The 27,836-nt window shown below is 47.5% G+C and overlaps 1 protein-coding gene across 2 annotated transcripts in view; it reads right to left on the bottom strand.

Moving 5' to 3' along the window:
* Nucleotides 1-10,977: 10,977 nt before the first annotated feature.
* KIAA0040 overlaps nt 10,978-27,836 on the bottom strand; it is a 41,872-nt gene continuing 25,013 nt past the window's right edge. For both annotated transcript variants that reach the window (XM_082613244.1, XM_082613243.1), the window contains one exon: nt 10,978-14,542. In XM_082613244.1, the coding sequence (XP_082469370.1) occupies nt 14,111-14,410 (300 nt within the window). In that variant the 5' untranslated portion in view covers nt 14,411-14,542 and the 3' untranslated portion in view covers nt 10,978-14,110. The remainder of the gene's footprint in view (nt 14,543-27,836) is intronic.

Genomic DNA, 27,836 nt, shown 5'->3' with positions numbered 1-27,836 from the left:
CGGCCCATTCGTGCACTGATCGCACAAGAGGAGACCAGCCCGGGGTTGGGGCCTGTGTAAGCATGGGGTGGGGTGGGTACTGATGACTGGCTAATGGAAGTCTGAGGGGTGCTCATAGCCCCTGGCTTCTGAGATGGCTGGATAACCTGCAGGACAAAGCATGTCACCAAGCTTCCAACCATATAGCTCACTTCCTTGTCACCTGCATTTTGCCCACCTGTATTGTGGGCCTGAAAATCAACACAAAAATAGCTGCACAATGTGTATGGGAGGGACAGCACTGGAACTGCAAGGTTTTCTGCTCTATCTTCAGCAACAAATATACGGGATTAGGGCAAAAAAAAAGGGGGGGGGATAAAGAATCACCTAGTACTTCTTCAGTTGGAAATCTCTGGAAATTGGTATATATATATATACAGGGCTCTGCTAATACAAATCTTCTGTCTAAAAAGAAACACCAAAGAGGGGTTTGATGACAAGGGGCTGAGGTAGCCTGAAACTTACCTTCCTTTACCACTGGAAAATTGGTAAAATCTTTTTTGGGGAAAAAGGCATAAATCTTCCCCTTTTAAAAATAATTGCTGATGTTATGAGGAAAAATAAAGGAAAACAAAAGGGACCAAGAGGGATTTGAATTTTGCTGTGTTCTGACCAATATCCGGCATGCTTTAAACCCCAACTTCCATGTCACTGCTATTTTTAAGTGCCCCCTTTCCAGCCATCTGCATTATCACTCTTGTAGATCTGCATATGTTGTGAATAAATTCTCACTTATTTCAACTTTAAATAATTTGACTCTCTTGGTAACTGGTTCCTCCCAAAGACCCTTTTCTGTGACTCCCTTTCCTACTGTCAAGTCCTCAGCCTCCCTCCTCTCTCCCTCCTGCCCCTGCCCTCCCCCTCCCCCACCCCGCTCTGTCGGACCCCTGGGTTTCCTGAAAGCGCTCAGCACCAGAGGCTTATTGTTTGAATGGACACTTGGCAAGGTCAGATCCTTTTGGCTTATTTTCCTATCACTTGGGAAGGTTTTTCTGTGGCAAAGTCAGTGACCATGGAAGAAACTTAATTTCCTATTCGAGAAAAAAAATAAGTAAATAAACCACTTGATTAAAAAACATTTACCTTGTGTTGTTTTCCCCACATAAGTACACTTGAAATCTAAATTTAACCTAAGTGCAAGCAAGGGTACAATCTGTGCATTATAATGGAGTTTGGTTGGCCGTGGCCTCTGACTGATGTGATGGCCAATAATGGTATTTGGAACCAGGAGAAGGGGGTGAGTGGGGAGGAAGACAAGTGCCCTAAAAGCTGCGGTCCTCCTCGAGGGTGCTGCAGTCGTCTATTGCCTCGGGTTCTCCAGGTTTTAACCTCTGTCCGAATGCCAAGCCATACTTCCAAAACAGTGTTTGTCAACCTTTAAAATTTTCAGCATCCCCTTGGCTCCCTATACACATGCACTGAACGATGCCCTGGTAACTTCTCGGTCTGATCAAGTGTGGTCTGGATGAAGTACAGTGTCAGTGTTGGGACTAATACAGAGTGAAGTAAGTCAGAAAGAGAAAGTCAAATACCGTATGCTGACACATATATATGGAATTTAAGGGAAAAAAATGTCATGAAGAACCTAGGAGTAAGACGGAATAAAGACACAGACCTACTAGAGAATGGACTTGAGGATATGGGGAGGGGGAAGGGTAAGCTGTGACAAAGCGAGAGAGAGGCATGGACATATATACACTACCAAACGTAAGGTAGATAGCTAGTGGGAAGCAGCCGCATAGCACAGGGAGATCAGCTCTGTGCTTTGTGACCGCCTGGAGGGGTGGGATAGGGAGGGAGACGCAAGAAGGAAGAGATATGGGGACATGTATATGTATAACTGATTCACTCTGTTATAAAGCAGAAACTAACACACCACTGTGAAGCAATTATACTCCAATAAAGCTGTAACAACAACAACAAAAAAACGTGCTTGCACCTCTCTCATCGATTCAAGGAGAATTTAACTGTCTGCCTGCTTATCAGGCAGTGTTCTGGGCACTGGGGAGCCAGCGGTGAGCTCACAGAGGTAAGCAAGCCAGACATGGTCCTTGCACTGCTGGATTATGTGTGCTGTCATTCATCCACTCATTAACTCATTCATTCAACAAATATTGATTAAGCCCTATTCTGTGCTGGGTTCTACTCTGAGCCCTGCTGCTATAGAAGTGAACCAAACACAAGATTCCTGCCCTTGTGCTTACATTCTACTGGTGGAGACTGACAATAAAAAACAGATACACGTACAATTCCCAGAAGTGATGAGTGCCATGGAAGAAAATTATAGTAGGATTAAGAGATGGAGGGGGAGATGGGTGGCAGAAGTGGGGGACTCCACGGGCGTCTCTGAGGAGTAGATATTTGCAGAGACTGGCCAGATGTCTTTAGTTTGATCCAGCTTCCTCAGGGCTGGAGGCTGAGCTAATTTCCTTGTCCATTTTAAAGCTCCCTTTGCACAGCTTCTCAGTTATGAGGCCTCTGGTCTCCTGTTTGCACACGGAGTTCTCACCTTGGTGGCTCAGGAGCCCTGTGCTCATCCCAGTGGGTGCAGCTTTTTAGAAAAGAAAAGCCTCCTTTGCAAAGTGGATCAAACCCCGGAATGATTCAGAGCGGGGGTGGGGTCGGGTGCCTCGTGGGTGGTGCTTCCCCAATTTAACTGCGCTTGTCACGTGTGCCTGGTGGGGCAGGATTGCTGGGCCACAGCCCTTCTGACTCAGCAGCTCTGGGCCCGGGCTGCTGTTGGATGGGTGACAGCTCTCTGAGTAGCTCTGGCGGCGCAGGGGGCTCCCTCTGATGGCCTGTTTGCTCAGGAGGCGTCTGTGAGGGTAGCAGCAGCCCAGCCCCGTCCATGTTCACCAACCCTGGTGTTTTCCCACCGCTGGCCAAGAAGGGGGCTTGTGGGAAACTGGAGTTGTTTCTTGCATTCTTTTGCCTGTAGGGTCCTGGCTGCCCTAAAGGGACAGGACAGAGAAAACCCCAGTTGACCCTTCAAGGATTCCACTGGGGCAAAGAAGAAAGTGCAGGAGGTGGGAAGCTCATTTTCAAAGGATGTTTGTCTGACTGAGGAGAACATTCCAGACGTAAATCTCTGTGCCTAACCCCATTTTAACATGACCAGCTCTGGCAACTCCTGCTCTGGTAGCTGAATATAGGCCCCAGAAGAGATTTCTGGATACACCTGCTTTTTCAAGGGTCAGACACATTTCTTAGAGCCAGGTTATGAGCCATCAGGGTTTGGAAGCTTAAGGGACAACTCCTACCGGGTAGGACAAACCAAAGAAAACAAAAGCTGTCACAGAAGGGACAGATGGCACAGCCAGGCACTGGGGTAAAAGCGAGGACAGAAGTATCACACGCAGTTGATAAAGTCTCCGAGCCATTGCCTGTTGCATGCAAGATACTAGCAAAGCCGGGGCTTCCCTGGTGGCGCAGTAGCTGGGAGTCCGCCTGCCGATGCAGGGGACATGGGTTCGTGCCCCGGTCCGGGAAGATCCCACATGCCGCGGAGCGGCTGGGCCCGTGAGCCATGGCCGCTGAGCCTGCGCGTCCGGAGCCTGTGCTCCGCAGCAGGAGAGGCCACAGCGGTGAGAGGCCCGCGAGCCGCGAAAAAAAAAAAAAAATGATACTAGCAAAGCCTCGATGAGCAGAACACAGCCCCTGCTCGCAGTGTGGTGGGGATGGCCATGGGGACATACCACGACAGTGGGCACTGCCACGGGGAGAATGCTGTGAGCAGCGCGGGGTGCCGTAGAAAGCATTGTGGGCGTGGTGTCAGCATTGCGTCTGGAAGGGGGACTCTGAGTTTACCAGGGGAGAAACGAGAGGCCTGGGGGAGGCAGGGCGCCTTGGGAGGAGGACACTTGAGGGCAAGGATGAAAAAGGGGGGCGTGTGGCGTGTTTGAGGGAGGAAGACGGTTTCTAGGTGGGGTGAGGAGTGGCTGGTGGGGAGCCTTGCTGGAGAGATGGGCAGGGACTGGTCTCAGCCCCGCGAGCACTGTGGTCTCAGGTTGCACTGTTTAGCAAAAACAGCTGGAGCTGTTACCAGCCTGATCCTACTTCACCTCCAGAGACGCTGCTTCAGTGGGTCTCAGCTGAGTCCTGTGCCTTTGAGTTTTTTTGTTTGTTTGTTTTTTTGCGGTATGCGGGCCTCTCACTGCTGTGGCCTCTCCTGTTGCGGAGCACAGGCTCCGGACGCGCAGGCTCAGCGGCCGTGGCTCACGGGCCTAGCTGCTCCGCGGCATGTGGGATCCTCCCAGAGCGGGGCACGAACCCATGTCCCCTGCATCGGCAGGTGGACTCCCAACCACTGCGCCACCAGGGAAGCCCTGCCTTTGACTGTTTTAAGGCTCCAGGGGCTTCTAACGTGCAACTGGGGCTGAGAACCATGGCTGAGATGAAAAAGGGGGGCAGTGGAGAACACTCAGGGGTGTTTAAACCTTGAAGTGACACTTGTAGTGAGGCTTGTATTTTGGAAACATCAGTCTGGTGAGCACAGAGAATAGGGGGAGGCGTGGAGGGCAGTTGTGGGGAAAGAGTGGAGATTCACAGACAAGTTAAGGGTTATTGTAATAGACAATAGGTACTGACTTCCTCGGCCTGTGGCAGAAATTGTGAGAAAGGGAAAAAGAGCATAGATTAAATAATATTTTGGAGGAAGGATTAACAGGATTTGAGGGGGGTGGGTGGTAAAGGGAGGGGAGGGATCCTTTCATGCAGAGTTTAGATGTTCTTGACAGTAGCTTCCTCTGGGAAGAGGGTCCCAACTTTTATGTTTGTCACATGATGTCAAGAATTCTACTTTTGGGAGTTCCCTGGTGGTCCCGTGTTTAGACCTCTGCACTTTCACTGCTGAGGGCTTGGGTTCAATCCCTGGTCGACCCCCCACCCCCATCCCCCCGCAAGCCCTGCGGCCAAAAAAGAAAAAAAAAGGAGTTCTACTTTTTAACTTGGAATTCTCAGGGATTCAAGGATCCTTAAAGCTAGGAAATGCTGAAGGGAGAAAAAAAAATGACCCAAGGAACTGTGGTCAAAGGGATGACATGAAAGAAAAGGACCAGGTATATGGTGTGTGAAGAGAGGAAAAACAATTATAAATAATGAAATGCTCTCGGCGAAACGTAGTCATTTACTGGAGGAAGTCTTCCTCTAAAAGAATTTCCAAGTCGTTCCCTTAAGCCCTTCCCCAGGGCGGTGGAGAGGGTCGGGGAAGGTGTTTTCTGTCAATAAAGAGCGCGGATCAATCAATAACGTTTGGGGGCAGCCTCCCAGCGCAGCGGGGCGCGCTGTACGCGGCCGGGCCAGCAGGTGGCAGTGTGGTCCTACCGGGAGCCTCTAGCCTCAGCGCCACTTTCCTCTCCTCCAGAAAGGGAAGTTCTGGGGGTCTTCACGTTCCTTCCTTCCTGGGTAGAATGACCTGGAGAGTCAGCCTCTGGGGTACGACTGAGCATCCAGCCAGTGCTTGGTGGTTGCGCAGGCAGTGCTGCTGCACAAAACAGGTAACTGGGAAACACTTTGAAGAAACTGCCTCGTGAGACGGGGACTCTGTCCCCCGACCTGGGCCACTGGGCTGGTGGTTCGGCAAGGGGATGGGGGGGCACCCCTGGAAGGGGTTTTAGGCAGTTCCTAAAGTGCAGGTGAGCCCACTTCCAAAGTCCTTCTGTTGGTTGGATGTTACTACGGGGGAAATGGGTTGAGTTCCGACGCCAATGGTATATAAAGAAGTTAGGTTCTCAGGCTAGCCCAGAAAAGCCTGTTCATTCTATAATGCAGATAAATTGCAGTGCACTTATGACAGAAATAGAAAACAAAGGTATTGTAGTATTGCAATTTAAGTAAAAGAGCGGTGGAGTGAAACCGGTTCTTTATTTTGGCAAGTGAAGAAAATTAGGTTTGATTAGAGAAGGATAGGAGGCAAATGAGGCTGTGTGTTCTGGGCTGGTCTCAGCCTATCAATACCCAATGTTTCGGTTGGACTGGCCCTTGAGCTCTTATTATAATTGTAAGATACCCTTCAGCAATAGCCGTCAGGAACCTTTGAAAAATAAAGGTTTATTACTTGCAAGACCTGGAAATTACACGGCACACAGGAGGCCCCATTGTGAGGTTGTGTGTGGGAGGGAGAGAGAGAGAAAATGAGCTCAAGAGAGAGAGCGCGCCTAGGGTTCTCCTTTTATTGGAGTCTGCAGTGGGGGCCTAGGATTTCGAGGGCTCACTCTTCACTGGTGAACTTAAAACATAGGAGTGGGAATTTCCAGTGCAGGAAAAGAAGAAAAAAAATCAAGAGGCCCAAATGGTTAGTTATTGAAATCAACCAGGATCTCTAAAACAAAGGAGCCGCAGTGTAGGAGGTGGCCTGGGTCCTTGTCCAGCTGTGTGGCTGGCAGTGTGTTTATCCTGCATAGTGGTCTTTGAAGTGGGTGCCTCTTTGAAGTGGATGCCTCTGCAATCAAAGCTTAAGTCAGGCACTTGGATTACAAAAAAGAAAAAACAGAACTGTCAGGGCTCATGCTACACGGTGGAACATCTGAAGGAGACAGTTGGGTGTATGAAGGCTTGTGGGCAGAGCCCGTTACGGGATTCTATAAATTTCTGACCCAAAGGAGGTGCTTCTGCAAATTAACAGTCTCTGAGGAGGCCAGATCAGCAGAATGGCCTGCATCATGATGCCCTGTGTGCACAAGGGGCACTAGGACAGGAGTCTGAAGACTTTGGTCTTCAGGTTTCCAGGTTTGCGTGAGTTGCTTACCTTTCTGGGCCTCACTTTCTTCCTTTTTTTTTTTTTTTTTTTTGCCGTACGTGGGCCTCTCACTGTTGTGGCCTCTCCCGTTGCGGAGCACAGTCTCCGGACGCACAGGCCCAGCGGCCATGGCTCACGGGTCCAGCCGCTCCGCGGCATGTGGGATCTTCCCGGACCGGGGCACGAACCCGTGTCCCCTGCATCGGCAGGCGGACTCTCAACCACTGTGCCACCAGGGAAGCCCCTCACTTTCTTCCTTTATAAAATGGGGATGACGTTAGTCCCTGATTTACTCACTGTGTCAGTTGCTGCAAGAGTCAAATGAGGTATTGAAAGTGCCCCTAACTATGAGGTAGAAGCACTCTGGAATGGTAAGATAGAGGCCTTGCATCTTTAGTCTCCATAACTTCACTCAGAGCTTTTGGATTTTCTTTTTTTTCCTTGATAGAGGTGTATCCCTAGCTAGCTCTAAGGTGTATTTTCTATGAATAACCACCAATAGGATTATTATGGCTCACAGAAGAAAGAGAAAGAACAGAGTGAGAAAGAAAGGTTTGTAAAGGTAAAGGAGAATCTCTACATTTCGAAAGGGGTTTCCTTGAGGATATGAATTGAGGTGTTAGCAGTAAAAGACGAACAGATGAAGCATAGGGGTACACAAACCCTCCACGGCAGCATTTCCCAGACTGTGTTCCTTGGAACCCTTGCTCCTCCAGAGGTGCTAAAACAAGAGGTTACACGGTCAAATAAGCTTGGGAAAGCTGAGTTTAGCGGAGTTACACCATTTCCTTATTCCAGTACCCATTAGAACCTTTAATGTGATACCTGCATTGCACATTCCAAGGAGGAGTGGGAAAGTCATGGTATGCAGTGCTTTACAAACTTATTTGATGATAGAATGCTTTTGGTTTCTGAATATCTAGATAATATCAATATTTGTCAAGGTATGGTTCAGAGACCACTGTCATTTACCTAGAGTTTTTGTTAGAAGAGCAGCTTGTCTGGTCTCATCCAAGATGTAACAAATCCAGCAGAAGGGCAGAGGGGGACTGGGTCTCTGCACTTGTAAGAAACACCCAGTGATTCTCTTTCTTTTTTTCCCCTGATCAATGCATTTATTTAGCATATAGTATGCACCAGGCTCCATGCTAGGAACTGGAGATACAGTGCTGAATAAGACAGTTAGAATTCTGGCCTCATAATGGCTAATGTGGGTGAGAATGGGCTAGAGTGCTGGGAACACAGGAACATGGTTGCCATACAGTCTGATATTGTTGTGATGGGAAAACTTGTGTACTTAGGGAAGCTTTCCTAGGCAGTGATGTAAAATCTGGACTACTTCACCAGAAATATGTTTTAACAGCAACTAAGACTTAGGGTTATGAAAATCCCTTATGTAGCAAATGAGCGTGGCATCGTTGACCCTGACAGGTTTGTGACTATCACATAAAACACAGTGAGTCTTTAGCACATTTAGTTTGAGGACCTGTGACATAGGATTGATGTTCTAAGGCAAACACTGTTGTAAGGTGAAAAAGATGTTGACTCAAACTCTCTCCTGATCTGGCCACCAGGAGGCACTGTCACCCTAGGGTGGCTTGAGGTGAGGCGGGATAGCTACTTAAGAAGTTCACCTGTCACATACTGTAAATTGGGAGCCCTTAATTCAAAGAGTATTAATAATACTGTGGACAGTGCAGTGTGTGGTGAAATTAAGGAACGTATTACATCAGTGGGAATAGAAGATGTACATTATTTTCAGTCCCTATCTCATTTGGCCTGTCTGCACCATCTGACTCTACAGACTCTGGCTTTCTTCTTGAAAGTTTCTTCTCCTTTGACTTCGAGGACACAACTCTCTCATGATCTTCCTTCTGTCCTTAATAATAATGAACATTTACTGAGCACTTATAGTAAGCCAGGCCCTGTGCTAAATGCTTGTATGCATTATCTCATTTAATCCTCTCATCCCTGTGAGATAGGTACTGTCATTAATTCTACACGGAGATTAAGTCCTGGGCCTAAATTACACAACAGTGGGAGTTGGAGTTAGCCTCAGAGTCTGGACAACTGCAGTCCTAGCTTCCCACACTTACAGTGGTCCTCACCAGGCTGCACTTTCAGGTTGTATGCAGATGCAAATGGTACCCTCCTTTCCCAGTTGCCTCCTCTGCAGCTCTCTTCTGGGGGACAGCTTCTGAGTGACGCCCCCCATCTCCCCACAGCCTGCCCTGACTCCAGCTTTGAAACTTCCCTCTTTGGAAGCAGTGACCATACCGTATTATAATGGTCTCTTTGCTTGTCTGTTCCCACAGACAGGCTGTGAGCCCCTCCAGATGACTTTATATTGCTGCCACCTGATGTGCTTGGCACATACTAGAATTAAAAATGTTAAAGGGGGGACTTTCCTGGTGGCGCAGTGGTTAAGAATCTGCCTGCCAATGCAGGGGACATGGGTTTGATCCCTGGTCCGGGAAGATCCCACATGCCGCGGAGCAACTAAGCCTGTGTGCCACAACTACTGAGCCTGTGCTCTAGAGCCCACGAGCCACAACAACTGAGCCCATGAGCCACAACTGCTGAGCCCATGAGCCACAACTACTGAAGCCCGTGTGCCTAGAGCCCGTGCTCTGCAACAAGAGAATCCACCGCAGTGAGAAGCCCACACACCACAACGAAGAGAAGCCCCCACTCTCTGCAACTAGAGAAAGCCCAAGCGCAGCAGTGAAGACCCAATGCAGTCAAAAATAAATAAATAAATTTATAAAAAAGAATGTTAATGGAATAAATAGCCTCAAGAGGGAGTTAGATACCTGCACGCATGGCTGTTCCTGAATGAAGTATCACAGGTATTTGAAAACATCCCTTTGAACCTATGGCAGAGACTGCAAGCTGTGTTAAAGGGACTCTTCAATCTTGTAATCCTGTGACTTAGAATCTGGGAATAATACTAAGGGCAAAGGGCAAGAGGTCAGTGCCGAGTGTTCTGGTGAGTTGAGAATGCTCATAGCATCGTCCAGATTTACATTCACACCCCCAAGGTCAGGGCTGAGCCTGGGCAGGTGGAGCTGATGGCATTGAGCTCTGGCATCCGCTCAGGTGTGCAGCAGCTGCCTCTGCCCCAGATGCTGTCTGGGCAACGTTCCTTTCTCTAGGGTGGAAAGTTTTAGAAGTCCTGGAGGAAGGGTCAGAGAGCTGAGTGAAGGGTCTCTGTCCTCAGTTGGTGATGGGATGTGTGGTGATGGGGAAGGGAGCCCAGGGATCAAGTACAGGTACAGGAATAATCAGCCTGCCTCAGAAGAGATGAGGCTCGGGGCTGCCTAGGTGCTTGAAGTGCAGTAAACGTGGTACTTTGCAAGCGTGTTTGACCCCTCCCCCCCACAAGCTTCTTGGCCCATGTTCTCCAAGATGGTAGCCACCAACCGTGTGTGGTCGTTGAGCAAGTGAAATGTGGCTGGTGTAACTCAGCTACTGGACCTTTAACTTTATTTAATTTTAATTAATTTAAATAGCCATATATGGCTAATGGTACCCTATTGGACAGGGTAGGAAGATTCCCATCATTCCTAGTTCTTTCTATTGGACAGCACTGCTCTAGATAGTTTCTGCTTTGATGACAGCTTAGCATCATCAAGGGAGGAATCAGGAGCATCTAACTCATTACATTTCTTAACCAATGCAAAGCTATGGCCGACTTGAAAAAGATATATATTTATACATTCGTACACGTGTGTGTCTGTCTGTCTCTATTTCTGTATCGTCCACCTACTCTCCTCTATTTATCTGTCTGTCTCCCTTGCAGCTACTATGGAAGCTTTTGGTCTCTCCCCGTTCCAGCACCGTATTTAACTCAGAAGTCTGTTTTTACTTAGTCTTCGCTATTTCCCCCTTTTTCCTTTAAGATGACATTGATTGACCTCCTTGATGGGAACGTTCTCTACGTGTTGCCAAGGAACATCAGTGTGTTTTCCCGCAGCTGGCACCTCTGAGGGTGCCTAGTCTTCGAGGTGTCCGCTCTGCAGGCAGTGGTGCGAGAGTTCATCCCTGGTCGTTGGACCTCTGACTCTGCCGGGGAAGGCAGTGCCTGGGGATGGCTGGGTGTTTGGTGTCCCAGAGCATTCTGAGTGATGTCTGGGAGACGGTAATCTCCAATGTCAAGAAAATAACTATCTGATTCCATAAGTAAGGAGGCCAGGCGTGGCTTTTCATTTTCAAAGTATTTTATTTAAATAAGTTCTTCTCTTGGTGTGTTTGAATTTTCCAGGAAAAAAAAAAATACTGACAAATACTATACAACTTGGACCATTTGTATTCTTCCTGAAGAGGTAACTGCCCTTTTTTCTACATCTTCCCCTCCCCCCAAGAAACCCAAAGCGAATCCGTTAAGCAGTGGGAGAAAGACCTCTTCTGACCATTCAAAAGTCCTGGGCCTGGGGGCTCCTCCCCCAGCCTGGGCTGGTTTAGGAGGCCTCTTCTTTACCATCCTTTTTGCCTTCTGTTAGCTTAACCTCCCCAAGATGGGCCAAGCGGGCTCCAGTCCTGAGGCACCCCTGGCTGCCAGTGGCAGTTCTGGGACAGAGGCTGGGAAGAAGGAGTAAAGATGGAGAGGGATAGAGGAATGGAGCTGGGGTGGTGCCCAGAGAGGGGGGGAATAAGAGAAGAAAACGGGGGAGAGAAAGATGAGAACGAAGTGGGAAGAAAAGGTAGTGGACTCCAATTATTGCTTTGAGCTCCTTTCACGCACCCACGTATTCAACAAACATTTGCAGGCGTATCACACTCCGGGACTATTCTGGGTACTCCAGTGAAGGTTTTCGGGGAGGTTGGGTGGGAAAAAGATAAGCCTCTTTCAGGGTTTGGGTCTCTAAACCTGGGTACAGAAGCAACTGAGAAGTGTGTTTCTGGGTGTTTCATACCTGGACGTAGAGCAGGTCCATTCTGTGAGGAGACAGTGGGTCGCTGCCCCTGGAGACAGAGGCCTTGTCACGCACGGCAATGACGACCGACTGCTCTCTTAATTCAAACTAGCAGCCGGTTGTCAAGGCAACCGTGGCACTTGTGCAGTCCCTGATCCCGGAGATCCTCTCTCCTAGATTATATCTGACACCAGTCTCGGCCATCAGCTTCCACGTCTCCCCCAAGTCATCCATTTCAGGGGGGCTGGGAGTTGGAGACTGAAAGAGCAACTCACCCTGCTGGGCAGCGGGGTATGTGGGGAGTCACACGCATGTTGTGTGGGGAGAAGACAGGTCATCCTGGGATGTGAAGGGGGCAGCCAGATGCTCCACGACAAGTGGACAGAGCATCAGAGGGTGCTTCTTTCTCTGGTCAAAGAGGTTTATGCATAAGGAGCCTGAGTGCCCAGGGTATCTAAGGCCACTTAGGGTGAGAGGGTGAACGTGACTGGTTTTAAAATATAAGCAGGCCTGAATTATGCTTCACAGGCTCATCTGTCAGAAGACCTTGGTGCAGCAGTCGCTACCAGACACCTCCCTTCCATAGGACTAGACCTGGACTTTACCTGGAGGGCAGTTGAGTACCAGCTAGCCCAAGTGAACAAATAGAATACATTTTTCCATGAACACCATCTTTCAGAATTTAGCTTTTGCTTCTATAAATATCATAGTTTAGCTACATTGTTAATTAAATTGCAATTTCACCACCATTTAGAAGAGCTTCCGTGGGAAAATATTTTAAGAGAGCTACCCAGCAGACTTGCAAATGAACTTTTAGAGCCCAAACTGCTCCCAAGTTGGAAATTATCCATCTTTGTGATATGGTCACAATACAATCAAAATACCAACCAGTTCACCCTATGAGTGGATTAATTCGCCCCCCCCCCCAACCTCAGCCTGGTGGGAAGACACTCTCCTCAACTCACCGCGGACCTAGCTTACGTGTCCTCATGGCTCTCAGGGCACGCTTGTCAACCTGACCCTTGGTCCTGCATGCACCCTCCTCCTGCAGAATTCAATACCCAACTTCCATCTGTTGCAGCAATTAGTGGGCTCACTTAGAAGAGAAGGTCACTTGGGGGAATTGGGGAGGTGTTACAAGTTTACCCTTAACATCATCACATATCCGACAGCATCCACAGACAGTTGTGAGTACCGACTGTGTGCAAGGCACTTGCCTGAGCTTCAAAATAAATATTGATCAACCTCTGTATAGCTTCGTCCTACTTTCATTTAAACTCTAACTTCTGCATCCCATCTGCAACATACCATACATCCATGACAGCCTTATGAAATTGTTTCCAGTGTGCCTTCTGTGAGACTGTACCTGTGATTGTCTTAATTCCTTCCCTGCTGAAAACCTTTGGTTTCATAGGGGATCACTCGCTCAGGGGTAGCATCCGCTTCCCATCTGTGAAACATACATTGCACAGGTACACAACGGTAGTCCACTGAAGTGGATGGCGTACACCCAGTCTCCATAGCCTTCTAGCGGTTGCGACCAGGAGCCGTTTGTCCTCGCTTGGAGAAGGGAGCCTTGCTGAGTGGTTCTGAGGGTAGCATCTCAAAGAGAGGTCTTGGACTACATTAAACACCCATCCATGGTGTTGAGGACCTTGTCATGATGTGCAAGACGATAGCTTTCGATGAATTTTGATCCATCACACTTTAAACTTTTCCTCCCAGGTGAGAGGTCAGAAGCACAGGAACTTCAATATACAGGAACGGGGACTGTACCAGGTTGCTGGAATGTCCTAATATGAAGATCCGCAGTAAAGGGCTATGTAGGGATGGGAACAGAAAAGCATACATCTCTAACCTGAGTGGTGTATGGCACTGACAGTGTGTAGGCCTCTTGTCTAGTTATGTAATGGCGCATGTGTGCCTGGCTCTGCCAGGCTTTCCTATGAGATGTTTTTCCAAGAGCAGATAATGTACTGCCTTGTTTAGTGCCTTGTACAAAGTAGACATTCTGTGACCATTTGATGAACAGTATATACTTGTCCAGGTACCTGCTGCCTGAATTTGCGTGTGTGTGTGTGTGTGTGTGTGTGGTGTGCATTTGGGAGATATGTCAAGATGTATGGATAAATGTCCCTTGTGCTTTTGCATATGGAATGTGCCAGAGGTGGGTGGAAGGCATGCCTGAGTCTGTAGTAAAGAGCTTTGCCACTGGACACACAGAGACAGCACCCGAGACTGGTCGACGTGTCCCCCGGGAATGCCCTCCGTGGGGATACTCAGTCTGAGGTTTGCCCCTTGGTTGAGTAGCTCCTCTGTGGATGTGAGTGCATCACTTCAGGGATTTCTCCTCCCTACCCTGTGTGTGGTTGGAAGGCAGCTGAGCCCCCAGGGGAGGACACTTCTGCCTCCTGTCTAACTAGACGGGCAGTGATGGCCTCTTTTCCATCTGGAGAAGCTTGGGCTGAGCGGAGATCCAGAGGTCTTCTTCAGCCTTCTTCTTTTTCTTCTTCTTCTTCCCCTTGTTTCGCTCTGGCTGTTGGCCACTTTTGCCTGCCCGGCTCCAGCAGCAGTGGCAACAGATGAAGAGGAGGGTGATGATCACCAGTAGGGGCAGCCCCAGGAGGATGCCTAGACAGATGCTGTTGAAGAGGCCCTCTTGGTGTTTGGCCGAGATGGTGTCCCAGATGGTGCTAAAGAAGGTGCTGATTTTCTCCATGATGCTTGGCTAGATGGGACCAGAGGAGCCTCTCAGCTCACCAGCAAGGCCTGGGCGTGACAGGTTGCAGAATTGCCCACTTGTAACTTATTCCTCTATCAGCTTTGGGTTTGGGCATGCCACGGATAGCACCTAAAGAGAGAAAAACAGATAATTTAAGAGATACGCAGTGGGAATGGTCTGTGATTTTTAATAACATCATTGATTTTAGGCTTAGGAAATGGGAGGAAATCAAAGGTTTCTGGAGTTCACTGAAATTGTATTGAGACTCTGTAAACAAGATAAACACATGGATTTAGTCAATGAAGTATTAACTCATTCTTTCTGTGTACAACTGTCTGGGGCTTAGGATATAAAAGTTAATAGCATATCAGACCTGGCACATAGTAAGTGCCCTGCAATTGTCAGATAAATAAATCAATGTGTGTATTCACAGTGTTCTGGTTAAGGGGTTGGCTCCCTGGACCCTCTACAGGAGCAGTTCTCCACTGCAGCTCACCTGAAAGGTGTTGAATACATACTCTCCACAGGACAGCTCCATATCTGACCTTCTATGAACTTGCCATTTTCAACACTAATTAAAGCTTAAGCACAAGATAGAATGTCCAAGTCTTGCTGGCTGTCATAGGGGACTTGGACCTCCCCAGGCTAGGAGGTCATCAGTCCTCATCCTGCCTCACTCCTGCCTTCCTTGCTGTCCCTTCATGCTCTCTTCCCTGCTCCGTGTCTCCCCCCTCCTTATACCCCACTCCTATGCCTGGCAAGGACTTATCGTGCTTTGGGTGGGAAACCAGTTCTCTCTGTTTCTACCTTCCTCTCCCTCATTACCCTTGTCTCTGCTTTCTGTCCCCCAGCCAAAGATTCCCAAGTCTCCTTCCCTGCCTGTTCCCTTTCTTTGCAGTGGAAAGAGTTTTGCAGGCTGATGAGTGATGGTGCTTGGAAACGGGGATGACTTCAGTTCTGGAATCCACAGGTTCTTGGGTCTAAACAAGACTTGGAGGACAGGGATAATTCAAAGAAATTGAAGAGACCTCTTGGCCTAAGACATTGCTCAGGAAAATAAAAAAGACATTGCCCAGGCTGTAGACCTTATAAATCATCCTGACCACTGCTCTCTCACTTAAAGATGCAGAATCTGAGGCCCATAGTGTTGAGGTGACATGTTTGAGGACACACAGAGCTGTGATAAACACCCAGACCTCTGAACAATGGGTCCAGCACTCTCCTAAGGCTGCTGGGCAAGCAGAAAAACTAAGGATGGTGACTTTATATTTGTATTTTATTTGATACTTTTCTAAGTCACCTTCATGTAAATTATCTTTTAAGTGAGCAATGGGATGGTGCATTGTGAATGGAGGGAAGCACTGGGGGACCTGGGTCCAGAATCATTTTGAAGTCTGGGCTTCATTGGGTTGTCCTGCACTGGAGCATAAATGTGTGTGTTACACACCTGGGTGGTGTGTTACACGTGGTGTCCTAGCGGTTGTCCTTGGGGGTCTAATTCCTTGGATAACACACTCTATAAGTGTCCTACGTACCCAGTGCCCATGTATCCATCCAGGCATGCCCAGGATCTCCGTCCTGGTCTGCAGGCATGTGGACCTATCCCCTCATAACATTATTTATAGTTTATGCAATTGTATAAATTGGTACCTGTGCCATTTGGCCCATGGAGCCTGACATCATGCTGTAAGCTGGCACTTATTATATGCCAGGCACTGTTCTAGGCACTTTGCACCTATCAACTCATTTAGTCTTCAGCACAACCTTATGAAAGAGGTACAGTTATTCCCCCCATCCTACAGCTGAAGAGACGGAGGCACAGGTCACACAGTGAGGGAGTGGCAGAGCTGGCCTTATGGATTCTGGGAGGTTTGGCTCCTGATCCCCAAGGGGTGAGCCGTTCACAGGTGTTGCTCTGGGCCTCCTATTCTTTCGTGTGGAATTAACCCATTTTTGGCAAGTAGTCCAGAATTTATAGAATCTTACAATCCTTTGCTATCCCTCAGGTTGACTGAAACATTTATCCCCATCTGTTGCAGAAGAAGACTACCAAGAGATTTATTTCCCATTGTCAGACACCTCACAAATGCATGAAGATACATACAGTAAAAATCCAGTCCCACCCAAGAGAAGGTTTATAGAAAGCATATGGCACCTGAACTTAAATTCAACATGCAACAAAGGAGAGCATCCTGAGAAGTTATGTCTCCTTGCTGGAGGCTTTGCCTGAGCCCCTCTGAGTGTCTGGGAACATCTCACGCCATGGACCTGCCACACACCAGCAAACATACAGGCTTTTTATAGAGGAAAACCACCCTTGGTCTCCCCACAGCCCCTCAGAGGGGCCACTTCGCTGCTTGCTCCTTCTCACACCACCTGCCTCTCCTCTGGGTTCTCCTTCTCCCTTTGCTATAACCTTTGCTTTGACCTCAGCCTTGTATGGCCCAGTATTCTTTGGCCCATCCAGAGGGATTTTTCTGCTCTGTTGTCAGGTGCTTTTCTCTAACCTGACCCTACATGTACACTTTCGGGGACCAGATGCTCCTTGCACTGCATTTCTGTGATTCAATTAGACAGCAGCAAACAACACTTGCTGACACACTTTGCTGTGCCAGGGGTCGTGCTGGTCTCTGTGGGGAGCATATGTGAATCAGAGTCCACTCTTGGGTTCAGCCAGGGAGAGAGAAGGGCCTCAAGCCCTTGGAGAATATTAGGGCAGTTTCATAAAAGTAGAGCCACTTGAGAATGGAGCATCTTAAGAGATGAGTAGGATCTTGACAGAAAAACGTGTGAAAAGGATGTTCAAAGATTCCAGGCCGTGAAACTTCTAGAACATCAGTAGGAGAACGAGGGGCCTTCTGGTGAGCCTGGAGCTCAGGGTGGGAGAGAGAAAGACTGTAGACTGTGGCCAAGGTAGAGGGGCCCTTCATAGGGTGTGTTTATTTGGGAGGCTTTATAACAGGAGGATGTTGTGATCAGAGCTGCCCTTCCGGAAAAGATAACAGAATCTGAAAACCTCTGGTAGGTGTTTTAAGAGAAGATGTTTCATCCATTTAGCAAACATTTATTGAGCACCTAATATGTGCCACACGCTGTGTTAGGTATTGAGGATTCAGGAATGAACGACAAAGATAAGCTTTCTGGTATCATGGAGCCTTGTACCTTCCAGGGGTCTTACTATCATGGAGGGATCGTGCCAAAAGGCAAATAGAAGAAGCAAATTCCAACTTAGGATGCTTAGTTGGATGAAGTAAAAGCATGCAGTTGAATTATGTCTTTATTTCAATGTTCCAGGCCCTCCCACCCATCCCAACCTTTGTCTCAAACTCATCCATCCCATGGCACCTAAAATAGCCTGTGAGTAAACAGATTTCTTTTCAAGCTAAAGCTAAGTCCATAATTCACTTCTGGATTCCTAAAGGTACTTATTTGAGTCTACTCTCCATACAGCCAAAGGGAGTATTCATTAACAGTTGGGAACCCTGTCTGGGGAAAGTTCAATTAAAAGGTATTCTTTATATTTTTTTAATCTAAGAATTCTCTTCTAGGCTCCCCCACGTTACTTGCTGAGCTCTTCTCATCTACAGTGTTTCATTAGTATTTATGAGCTTTGCATTATTAGCATTTCCAGGAAACAATCAAATATCTCCTCGGTGGTATGAATTACAAGTTAGAGCTTCTATGAACGTTTTTGCAAAAAGAGCCACACTTTGAGCCTTAGAAATGCTCTCGGGAGACCCCATCCTTTGGTTGGCTCTCAAGTATCACCCACACTGTTTGAAAAACAATTCATCTATTCTTGTAAAACCAACAACAGGTGCTAACCAACCTTGATTGTGGTTGTGGGGGTGGTTATGAGGAGGGAGAAGAGGGGAATAGGTCCTTTCAGTTTCCTTGAAAGTGAGCAGTATTCACCTCTATATCCTTCGTAGTATCTAGCTGGGAGAGAGTCCTTATCCATTCTTTCTTCCCACAAGCATCTGTCTGCCTGCATGTGAGATGTTGATGGAGAACACAGATCCTGGAGCCAGAAGACCTGGGTTTGAGCCCTGGGTCAACTCTTGTGACCTTGGCCAGTTACCGAACTTCAGCTACAAAATGAAGCTAATAAGCTTCCCTTGTAATGAGGTTGTGAAGATTAAGAGCTCAATATGATTAATGCATTTCGTAAACTGTACAATACTATAAAACATAATCTATAAAATAGCGAGTGATCTCCCCATAACAGTGGACTAATTCTAGCCTTGAGCTCTTCTTCCCCATCCCTCACCTGTAGCCCAGTCTTCATGGCCAGAGAACCATGGACACACACACCCCCTGCCCCGCCATTCAAATGAAAAGGGCTTCACAGGTGACCTCCCTGCTTAGAACTGGTCTGCAGTTCTGTGGCTGTAATTCTAGACTCTGGCATCCAGCAACAGGAATGGAAAAGGGTTGCTTGGGGAACATCTGATGGTGTCTGGAGGACTGTTGAGCTCATAAAGTGAGACCTGGGGAGAGCATCTAGCCCTCTGCAGGCCCCAGCTTCCCTCCAGGCTTTGGAACCTCTAGAAGTGTACTGGAATGGCTCCTGCCACAGGGATGTCTGATCCATCCCTGAGAGCCAAGAGCTGCTCCAGAGTTGTGTCTAGGGCTGGCCCTCAGACTGCTGTTGCTTCTGGAGCTCCCCAAGAAGGGGGAAGGGCTTTCGACTTTGCACCGGCCTCTTGTAATTTCTGTCTATTAGGTGAAATAATACATGTAAAGCTGAAGAATAGTGTCTGTTGGATAGCAAATGCTTTCTAGAAATGTTAATGATAAGGATCATGATGGCACCCAATTGAAATCCCTGAAACCTTCTCCAGAGTGATTTCCAAATGGTTTAAATCTTTGGCCTTCTTGTAGGGGGTGGGGTGAAGCAGGAGGGTTAGGTTTCCCTCAGAGCCTTAGAAGATTCCTCTGCTGCAGCTGCAGACTCCTGGGTATGTGTGGGGGGCCACCTCATAATTGTAACTTGGGGGCAAAGACCTTCCCTTGGGCCTTTCCTCAAATGTTCCATTGAGCCCGTACCTTGTGTTGTGGTCATCACTGTGCTTGCTTTATCTCCTCACCCAGAGATCTCAGGTGACGGCAGGATGGCCTTCTGGCCAGGGAAGGGAGTCACCAAGTGTGTCACCAAGGGATTGAAGGATGCAGGTTCCCGAGTTACACTCCTGGAGACCCTGATTCAGTAGGTCTAGGGTATGCCCAGGAATTTATGTCTATAACAAACAACCCAAGTGTTTCTGGACAATTATCAGGTTCAAAAACTGCTGAATGAGCAGGTTGAGCTGATGACCCTTTTCTGTAAGCTCAGAAGCCATGTGCTGAGTGAGAGGATGGATGGATCATGGGCGAGGAGAGGTGGGAAAGAGGTTTATTTTCATACACAGCAGCACCAGGGCCTGCTGCAGGGAGCCTCCTTGGGTGTTACTTCTTGCTCTTGTGTAGTCAGGGCACCTGGGCCAGAGCTACTCTCGTGGAGGTCACAGTTCAATGCAATAAACATTCACGGGACACCCACTATGTGTCTGGCCCTGTGCATTCAGATCCTGAGCTCCTCCCTGTCTAGTAAGAAGCAGAGACAAAAATAGCAGAAGCAGGGCTTCCCTGGTGGCACAGTGGTTGAGAGTCCGCCTGCCGATGCAGGGGACACGGGTTCGTGCCCCGGTCTGGGAAGATCCCACATGCCGCGGAGCGGCTAGGCCCGTGAGCCATGGCCACTGAGCCTGCACGTCCGGAGCCTGTGCTCCGCAATGGGAGAGGCCACAACGGTGAGAGGCCTGCATACCGCAAAAAAAAAAAAAAAAAAATAGCAGAAGCACAGTGTGATCAAGCGTCCTGTGGTCAAACTCTGTGTAAAGGGCATGGGAGCGGCACAGGGGAAGGAATAAGCAAGCTGGCCTGGAGGGGATTAAGAGATGAAAAGGAAATGACAATCAGGACAGAGTCTGCTCAGTCATTCCTTCAGGGACTACTTATGCGGCACCTGGTACACACTGGGAACTGTGTTGGGTCCTGGGTATCCAGGAGCAGGCAGGCTCAATCCTTGTCCCTTTTTTGCTCAAAGTCTGGTGTGGGAAGCAAACACTCATCAAAGAACCCCGCAGACCGGTGTGTAAGTATATAGTTGCTATGAAGGAGAAGCCCGGGATGCTGTGAAAGTGAGTGATACCCATCAGGGAAGTCAGGGCAGGCTCTGGGTGGGGATGGCTTCACTAAGATCTGAATGACAGAAACAGCAAACATGTGGTCAGGGTGTCTGAAAACTCTCGAGGACATAGACTAAACTTATCTAAAGCACTTTCAAGTAACATGCATGATGTGTTTTCTTTCAACTCTCCAATACCTTTTCAGATGAAGTGCCTCTAAATTTAAAGCAATGAGTTCAATTGTTAATACATGATAAATTGTCCCCCCCACAAAGTCTGGAAACACAGGAAATAATGTGTTCATTGTGTTTCTTTCAGATGAACAATTGGACCTGTTGCTTCTCCTGCAAAGGACCTGAAAGGACAGTGTGGCTGGACGCAGCAGCAGTGAGTGGGGGTGACAGTGGGGTGACGTGAAGCCCTCGAGGCAGGTGGCCCTACACCTTCAGGGCCTGCTAAGCCATGTCAATGGCTGGTGTGTACTGTAAGGGCCATGGGATTTCAAGCAAGGAGGGGACAGGATAGATCTGTGTTTCATAAAGAACACTGTCACTGGGGTGAGAGAGAACAGATTGGCAAGGGCAGGAGGGGGAGGAGACGACTGCAGCTGTTCGGGGGACATGGCACTGGGACCAGAGTGAGGGTGGTGGCGTTGGGTGGGATCAGTGCCTGACTTGGGTGTTCTCCAGCGGATGCGGTGAGAGCACTGTCAGGCGGAGGGACATGAGGACTGTCTCTGGGCTGGGCTCTGCTCTTCTTCTTCTAGCCCTAGTCTCCTCTCTGGTCTCCAACTCTGATATATTCCTAAAGTAGGAATCCCATCCAACAGGCTCTACCTGACTCTCGCCATCTCTCCTGAGGGTTTAAAACCTCTTTTTCAGCCCCAGGCGTCTCCACTCTGCCTGCCCAAACCTTGTCCCCGCTCCCAAAACCACCCTGCAGTCCTTGCAAAATCCCTGTGGTTACAATATCACACACTTCAGAAACCAAGGCTCTCTGGCAGCTAGGGCGCGGATGGAACCTCAGTCAGCAGTTAGTAACTCTGCTGCTCTGGATATGTATTTTCTTGATTTCTTGTATTTTCTTGATATGTATTTTCACCTTGCTCACCTGGCACGCTCAGATGCCCTCTAATAGATGTAAGTACTGTTTTGTACAAAGATTGTCAGATTACAGAAAATAATCTGCTAGTGGAATATTACGCTTATAACTTAAAACCTAACTTAAAAAGGCATGATGAAATAGATGTCTGTATTTCCCCCCAATTTAATTAATTGCTTCAAGTAACTAGTCCAAATACAAAATTGGATCCTCTTTTTTTCCCCCCAGAGTATGCATACATGGTGTGGAACTAGATATTGAGGATTAGAAGAAAATAGATAGTATTTTCCCTCAGAATCAATGTTATAATTATGGTTGCAATTTTGAACAAAAGCACAAATAGGTCATCAGTACAGAAACGATTAAGGTACCATGGTTATTAAAAATAATAAAATGATGCTTTGTCATGTAGACGTTCTGAATTGGATGAATCCAGAGATGGGTCATCTGGTTGGGTTCCCTCACTTTATTGATAAGGAATCTGGGACCAAAAGAAGCTGTGACTTGCTGGAGGTCACACAGTTGACAACTGGTGGATTCAGGGCCAGAACCAATGTCTTCTGACTCCCAGCACCCCTCCTGCCAGGTTTCCCCTACAGAAGTCTGTACAGGTAACTACTGAAGCAGCACTAGGCAAGATGCCCACCATGTCCTCATCCTGGGCTCAGGCTAGTCTATGCCTCTCAGCCCCCTGACACCTCTGGAGCTGTGTGACTGAGTTCTGGCCAAAGGAACGTGGGCCTGGCTCCTGAAATCTCCCCCAAGGGCCTCCACGTTCTCTCTCTGCTTGCTCACTGGCTGGCCAGATGCAAAGGGCCCAGGGGAGGACTCCAGGGCCCCTGGGACAGCAGAGATGGAAGATGTTCCTGAATGATTGCTAGCAGAGCACCTCGCTGACCGCAGTGAACAGTGGAATGAATGAGAAAGAAACCTTTGTTGGGGGAAGCCACTGAGATTTAAGGATTATTCGCTATAGCAATTAGCCCATCCTACCTCATACAAGTGACAAAAAGCTAACGTTGGCAACGATTATAACAAATATGTGATACATTTAACAACTCTTCTGTGGTGCAGCTTTGAGCCAAGAGGGGTTTAGCTAAGTGCTTCGGAGTGCCGGTTCCGGGACCAAATATCCTGGGTTCGAATCCTGATGCTGCTACTCGCTAAGTCTATCACATTGGGCAGGTTACTTAGCCCAGGGGCTCACTTTCCTCCTTCATAAAATGGAGCTGATAATAGTAGGCTGTTGTGAAAACTAAATGAGTCAGTAGATGTAGAGCCTCTTGGAGCTACGCCTGGCCATAGATGTGTGCCTTTATTATTTGACCCCAGAGGAATAGGCTGGCCAAAGAAACACCCTCGACTTCTTAGCTAATGATGATTTTGTTTGCCTTTTTAGAATTTGGGATGGTTCTGGAGTCATGACTGATTCTTTCGGTCTCCTTTAAAAGGCATTTTTTTTTCTCCTTTCTCTATAGTTTTCCTGTAGTAAGGAGACTGTTACTACACTCATCATTCTTTTTCAAAGCAACCCTTTCAGAATTAAAACATGTATAGGCATCACTCAGAAGCAGCGCTATGAGCGTGTGGATACAGCCTTTTCACCCGCCGTGGATCTCACGTCACTGGGCAGAGTGGGACCTGAGCCTCCATCCTTCCCCCACACCAAACTGTCTTTTTGTTCCTTCCCTCTCTCCCTTCTTTCCTTCTGCCAGTGCATTGAAGGAGCTCCTAGTATGTGTCAGTTCCTTCCCAGGCACTGGATATATAGTCATGAATGATGCAGACATGGTAAAGCTGCTTACTTTCCGCAGGGAGAAGGCAGATAGTAAACAGGTGCACAAACAAAGAAGCCAAGACACGCTGTTGGTGCTATAAAGCAAACAGTCGGCATGGCCTCTGAGGAGGTCACTTTGAACTGAGGTTGGAGGGATGACAAGGGTCCAGTTGTGCGCAGGTGGCAGGAACGGCAGGGCGAAGGCCCGCCGTGGGAAAGAGCTGGGCATAGTCTAGGAGAGAGCTGGAGCCCGAGAGCGCCGGAGGTGGAGCAGGGTTCAAGCCAGGCAGCTCTGGTGGCATGAGTCTAGAGGGCTGAGGGTGGAGAAGCAGAGGAAGGACCCCGAGGAGCACAGGCACCCTCCTCTTCACACTCGTTGTTCTTGCATTTGTCCAAGCCCTCAGACCTCTCTCTAGCTTTCCTTCCTTCAGTTCATCTTCTAAAATCCAAATGGGGTCATGCTCCCCCTGCTCAGCCCGTCTTTGGCCCTCCGTCGCTTGCATGCTCATCACAACTCCTTAGCAAGGGGGACCAATCGCTTGTGAGCTGTTGGTCTCTGCTCTCACCCTAGCCTCGTCTCCCACCCCCACCCTTGTTGCCACATTTCTTCAAATTCTCCCGAGCATCCTGCTCTCTCACACTGCCATTCTTTGGCACGTGCTGTTCCACCTGCCTGGAATGTCTTCTCACCTCTTCCCTTGGTCCATTCACGGGGAAACTCCTTGTCCTTCCAGCCTCCTCTGGGAGGTCTTCTGTGGCTGTCAGTCCTCTGCCTGCAGACCTCCCTGAATCCATTTCTTTCTCTTCTGAGCTCTCAGGGAGCCAATAACCTACCGTCACAGCCCTTGTTGACTACATTGTAATTACTTGTTTTCTTTGAAAAATTAAAAGAATACAGAAAAGCACAAAGAATCATATATATGTATATATATATGATATATTTATATGTTAAAATCCTAACCCCTATCTCAAAATATGACCTTAGTTGGACACAGCAGTTTTGCAGATGTAATTAGTTAAGATGAGGTCATACTGGAGTAAAGTGGGTCCATAATCCAATATGGCTGGTTTCCTTATGAAAAGGGGAAATCTGGACATAGAGGTAGACTTGCACAGAGGGAAGGCAATGAAGGGGCATTTAGAGAAGATGGCCATTGACAAGCCAAGGAGAGCGGCCTGGAACAGATCCTTGCTTCACGGCTTTCAGAAGGAAAGCTCTTGGTTCAGAAGGAACCAACCCTGCCAACGCCTTGATTTCGGATTTCTAGCCTCCAGAGCTGTGAGGCAATACATTTCTGTTGTTTAAGCCACCCAGCCTGCGGTACTTTGTCACGGTAGCCCCAGGAGACTCATGTAACCCTCTTGCTTCATACCACTCCCACCCCTCAGCTGGTCTCATCCCTTCTATCTCCAGAATATATCCTGCATCTATCCACTTCTGTCCATTTCATGGCTAGGTCACTATAACCCCTCACCTGGAGTACTGCACAGCCTCCTAACCAGTCTCTCTGGTTCTACTCTTCCCTCTTTATAGCCTCTTCTCCCCACACGAGCCCCCCCACCCTTCCCCACCCCCATGGCTTCCCAATGCCTGGAAAGTATTGAATAAAAATACCCCACAAGTGCTTCCATCAGCTGGCTCGGCCTCCATCTCTAATCTCATCCTGTAACCCCTTCTCACTCGCTGTGCCCTGGACACACCTACTTCAGAGCTGTCCACCCCTCAGGACCTTGTTTGTCCCTCTGGTACATTTTCTCTCAGATCTTGGCCTGGCCGACTGCTTCCTAACATGCAGAGTTCCACACAAAGGCATTTCCACTCATTTGCAACCACAGATGTTACCTCAACACGAAGCCTTTATTGACCAAGTCATCTAAGAAGCCCAGCCCCCATCAACCTCTAGCACACCATCCTGTCTCATGGCCTTGGTAGTTCTTCCCACTCTAAAGTTTCGGAGTCACACGTGATGCTCTTGTCACTGTAGTGTACGCATTTATGGACTCTCTTCCTGCTCTGGAAGATAAGTTCAGTGAGAACTGGGCCCTTGCCTGTCTTATTCTGTGTAGATACTCAGAGTCGGGAATGTCCCTGAATGAATGAATGAAGTCATGCTGGTTAACCCAAGGGTCCTAAAAGAAAAGAGATCTTGAAAAAAAAAAAAAGTAAATTAGTCAACTGAGGTCATTGGAGAGAGAGCAGGGGCAATGAAAGGCACAGAAAAGAGGCCATCAGTCACACCTGTGGCCAGACTTTGATGACAATTATCCACCATTTAGCCCACCATCCAGACGGATCTTCCAGCCAAGTAACTCATTTAAGGAGGAAATAATGATCAAGAAACTCCCATATCACTGAAAGCAGAAGGGAGTGGGGAGTGTGCTTTATCAGCTCCTAAATAATCATCTACCTTCCTTTTGCTCAGTTACAGAGAGCTCATTGTGGCTGGGACTTTCTGATAACAAGGGATCCTTTCCTAATTACTATATGCTCTATTTCAGGTTCAGCAGAAAGAAAATTAAAAAGCTCCATTTCACTCCAGGTTCAAATGAGTCAATCTTTCAATCAATCAAGTATTAATTAAGCTATGCTAGGAAATACAGAGGAGGAAAACGACACCTTCTCTCTACTCAAAGATGATGTGGGGAAAATAATTAGAATAATTTAAGAACAATGAAAGGAGTTTAAAAGGGTTTTCATCCAGGCTTTCTTTGACTTTCTGTTGTGGATGGCCTAAAACCTCTAGCCACCTTATTCTCCTTTACTCTTTCTCCTGCCCTCTTCCCTCTCTCTTCTCCATTCTCTTCCCTAATTACATTGTCTCCAAAGGGTCCATGTCATAGACTCTGACAATAATTAGTCGCTTTCAGTCACTCTTAGGATTAAACACTAAAAATCATGTCTCTCGGATACTCTGAAAATTCCAGCTGTGCTAAATGTGATAGAACGCAATACCCCCAGCCTGTTAGCAAGTTACAGACTTGTTTATGTCCCTAGATCATCATGATAACTTCCTGATTTTTCTCCTAAACCAGAAAACATGCACCAAGAGTTTTGCCTCCTTGGGGATATATGTATACATATAGCTGATTCACTTTGTTATAAAGCAGAAACTAACACACCATTGTAAAGCAATTATACTCCATTAAAGATGTTTAAAAAATGATATAGTAAGATGAAAAAAAAAACCCATAAAGTTATCCCTCAAAAAAAAAAAAGAATTTTTCCTCCTTCACTAGCACTGGCGTGCAGTCTGGGCAACATCCACTTAAGCACTTTGAGTTTAGTTTTCTCTTCTGTAAACAGAGATATGAGCATACTTCTCTGAGGGCGAGGTGTTTTTTCTTTTTTTTTTTTTTTTTTTTTTATTTTATTTTATTTTATTTTATTTTATTTTTTTGCTTTATAACAAATTTAATAAGTTATACATATACATATGTTTCCATATCCCCTCCCATTTGCGTCTGCCTCCCACCCTCCCTATCCCACCCCTCCAGGCGGTCACAAGGCACCAAGCTGATCTCCCTGTGCTATGCGGCTGCTTCCCACTAGCTATCTACCTTACGTTTGGTAGTGTATATATGTCCATGCCGCTCTTTCACTTTGTCACAGCTTACCCTTCCCCCTCCCCATATCCTCAAGTCCATTCTCTAGTAGGTCTGTGTCTTTATTCCTGTCTTACCCCTACGTTCTTCATGACATTTTTTTTTTCTTAAATTCCATATATATGTGTCAGCATACAGTATTTGTCTTTCTCTTTCTGACTTACTTCACTCTGTATGACAGACTCTAGGTCTATCCACCTCATTACAAATAGCTCAATTTCATTTCTTTTTATGGCTGAGTAATATTCCATTGTATATATGTGCCACATCTTCTTTATCCATTCATCCGATGATGGACACTTAGGTTGTTTCCATCTCCGGGCTATTGTAAATAGGGCTGCTATGAACATTTTGGTACATGTCTCTTTTTGAATTATGGTTTTCTCAGGGTATATGCCCAGTAGTGGGATTGCTGGGTCATATGGTAGTTCTATTTGTAGTTTTTTAAGGAACCTCCATACCGTTCTCCATAGCGGCTGTACCAATTCACATTCCCACCAGCAGTGCAAGAGTGTTCCCTTTTTTCCACACCCTCTCCAGCATTTATTGTTTCTAGATTTTTTGATGATGGCCATTCTGACTGGTGTGAGATGATATCTCATTGTAGTTTTGATTTGCATTTCTCTAATGAGTAAAGATGTTGAGCATCCTTTCATGTGTTTGTTGGCAGTCTGTATATCTTCTGTGGAGAAATGTCTATTTAGGTCTTCTGCCCATTTTTGGATTGGGTTCTTTGTTTTTTTGTTATTGAGCTGCATGAGCTGCTTATAAA

The sequence above is a fragment of the Mesoplodon mirus genome (assembly GCF_964341445.2).
Source record: "Mesoplodon mirus genome assembly, chromosome: 3".
Taxonomy (NCBI): Eukaryota; Metazoa; Chordata; class Mammalia; order Artiodactyla; family Ziphiidae; genus Mesoplodon; species Mesoplodon mirus.
This window is presented reverse-complemented; position numbering and strand designations above follow the sequence as displayed.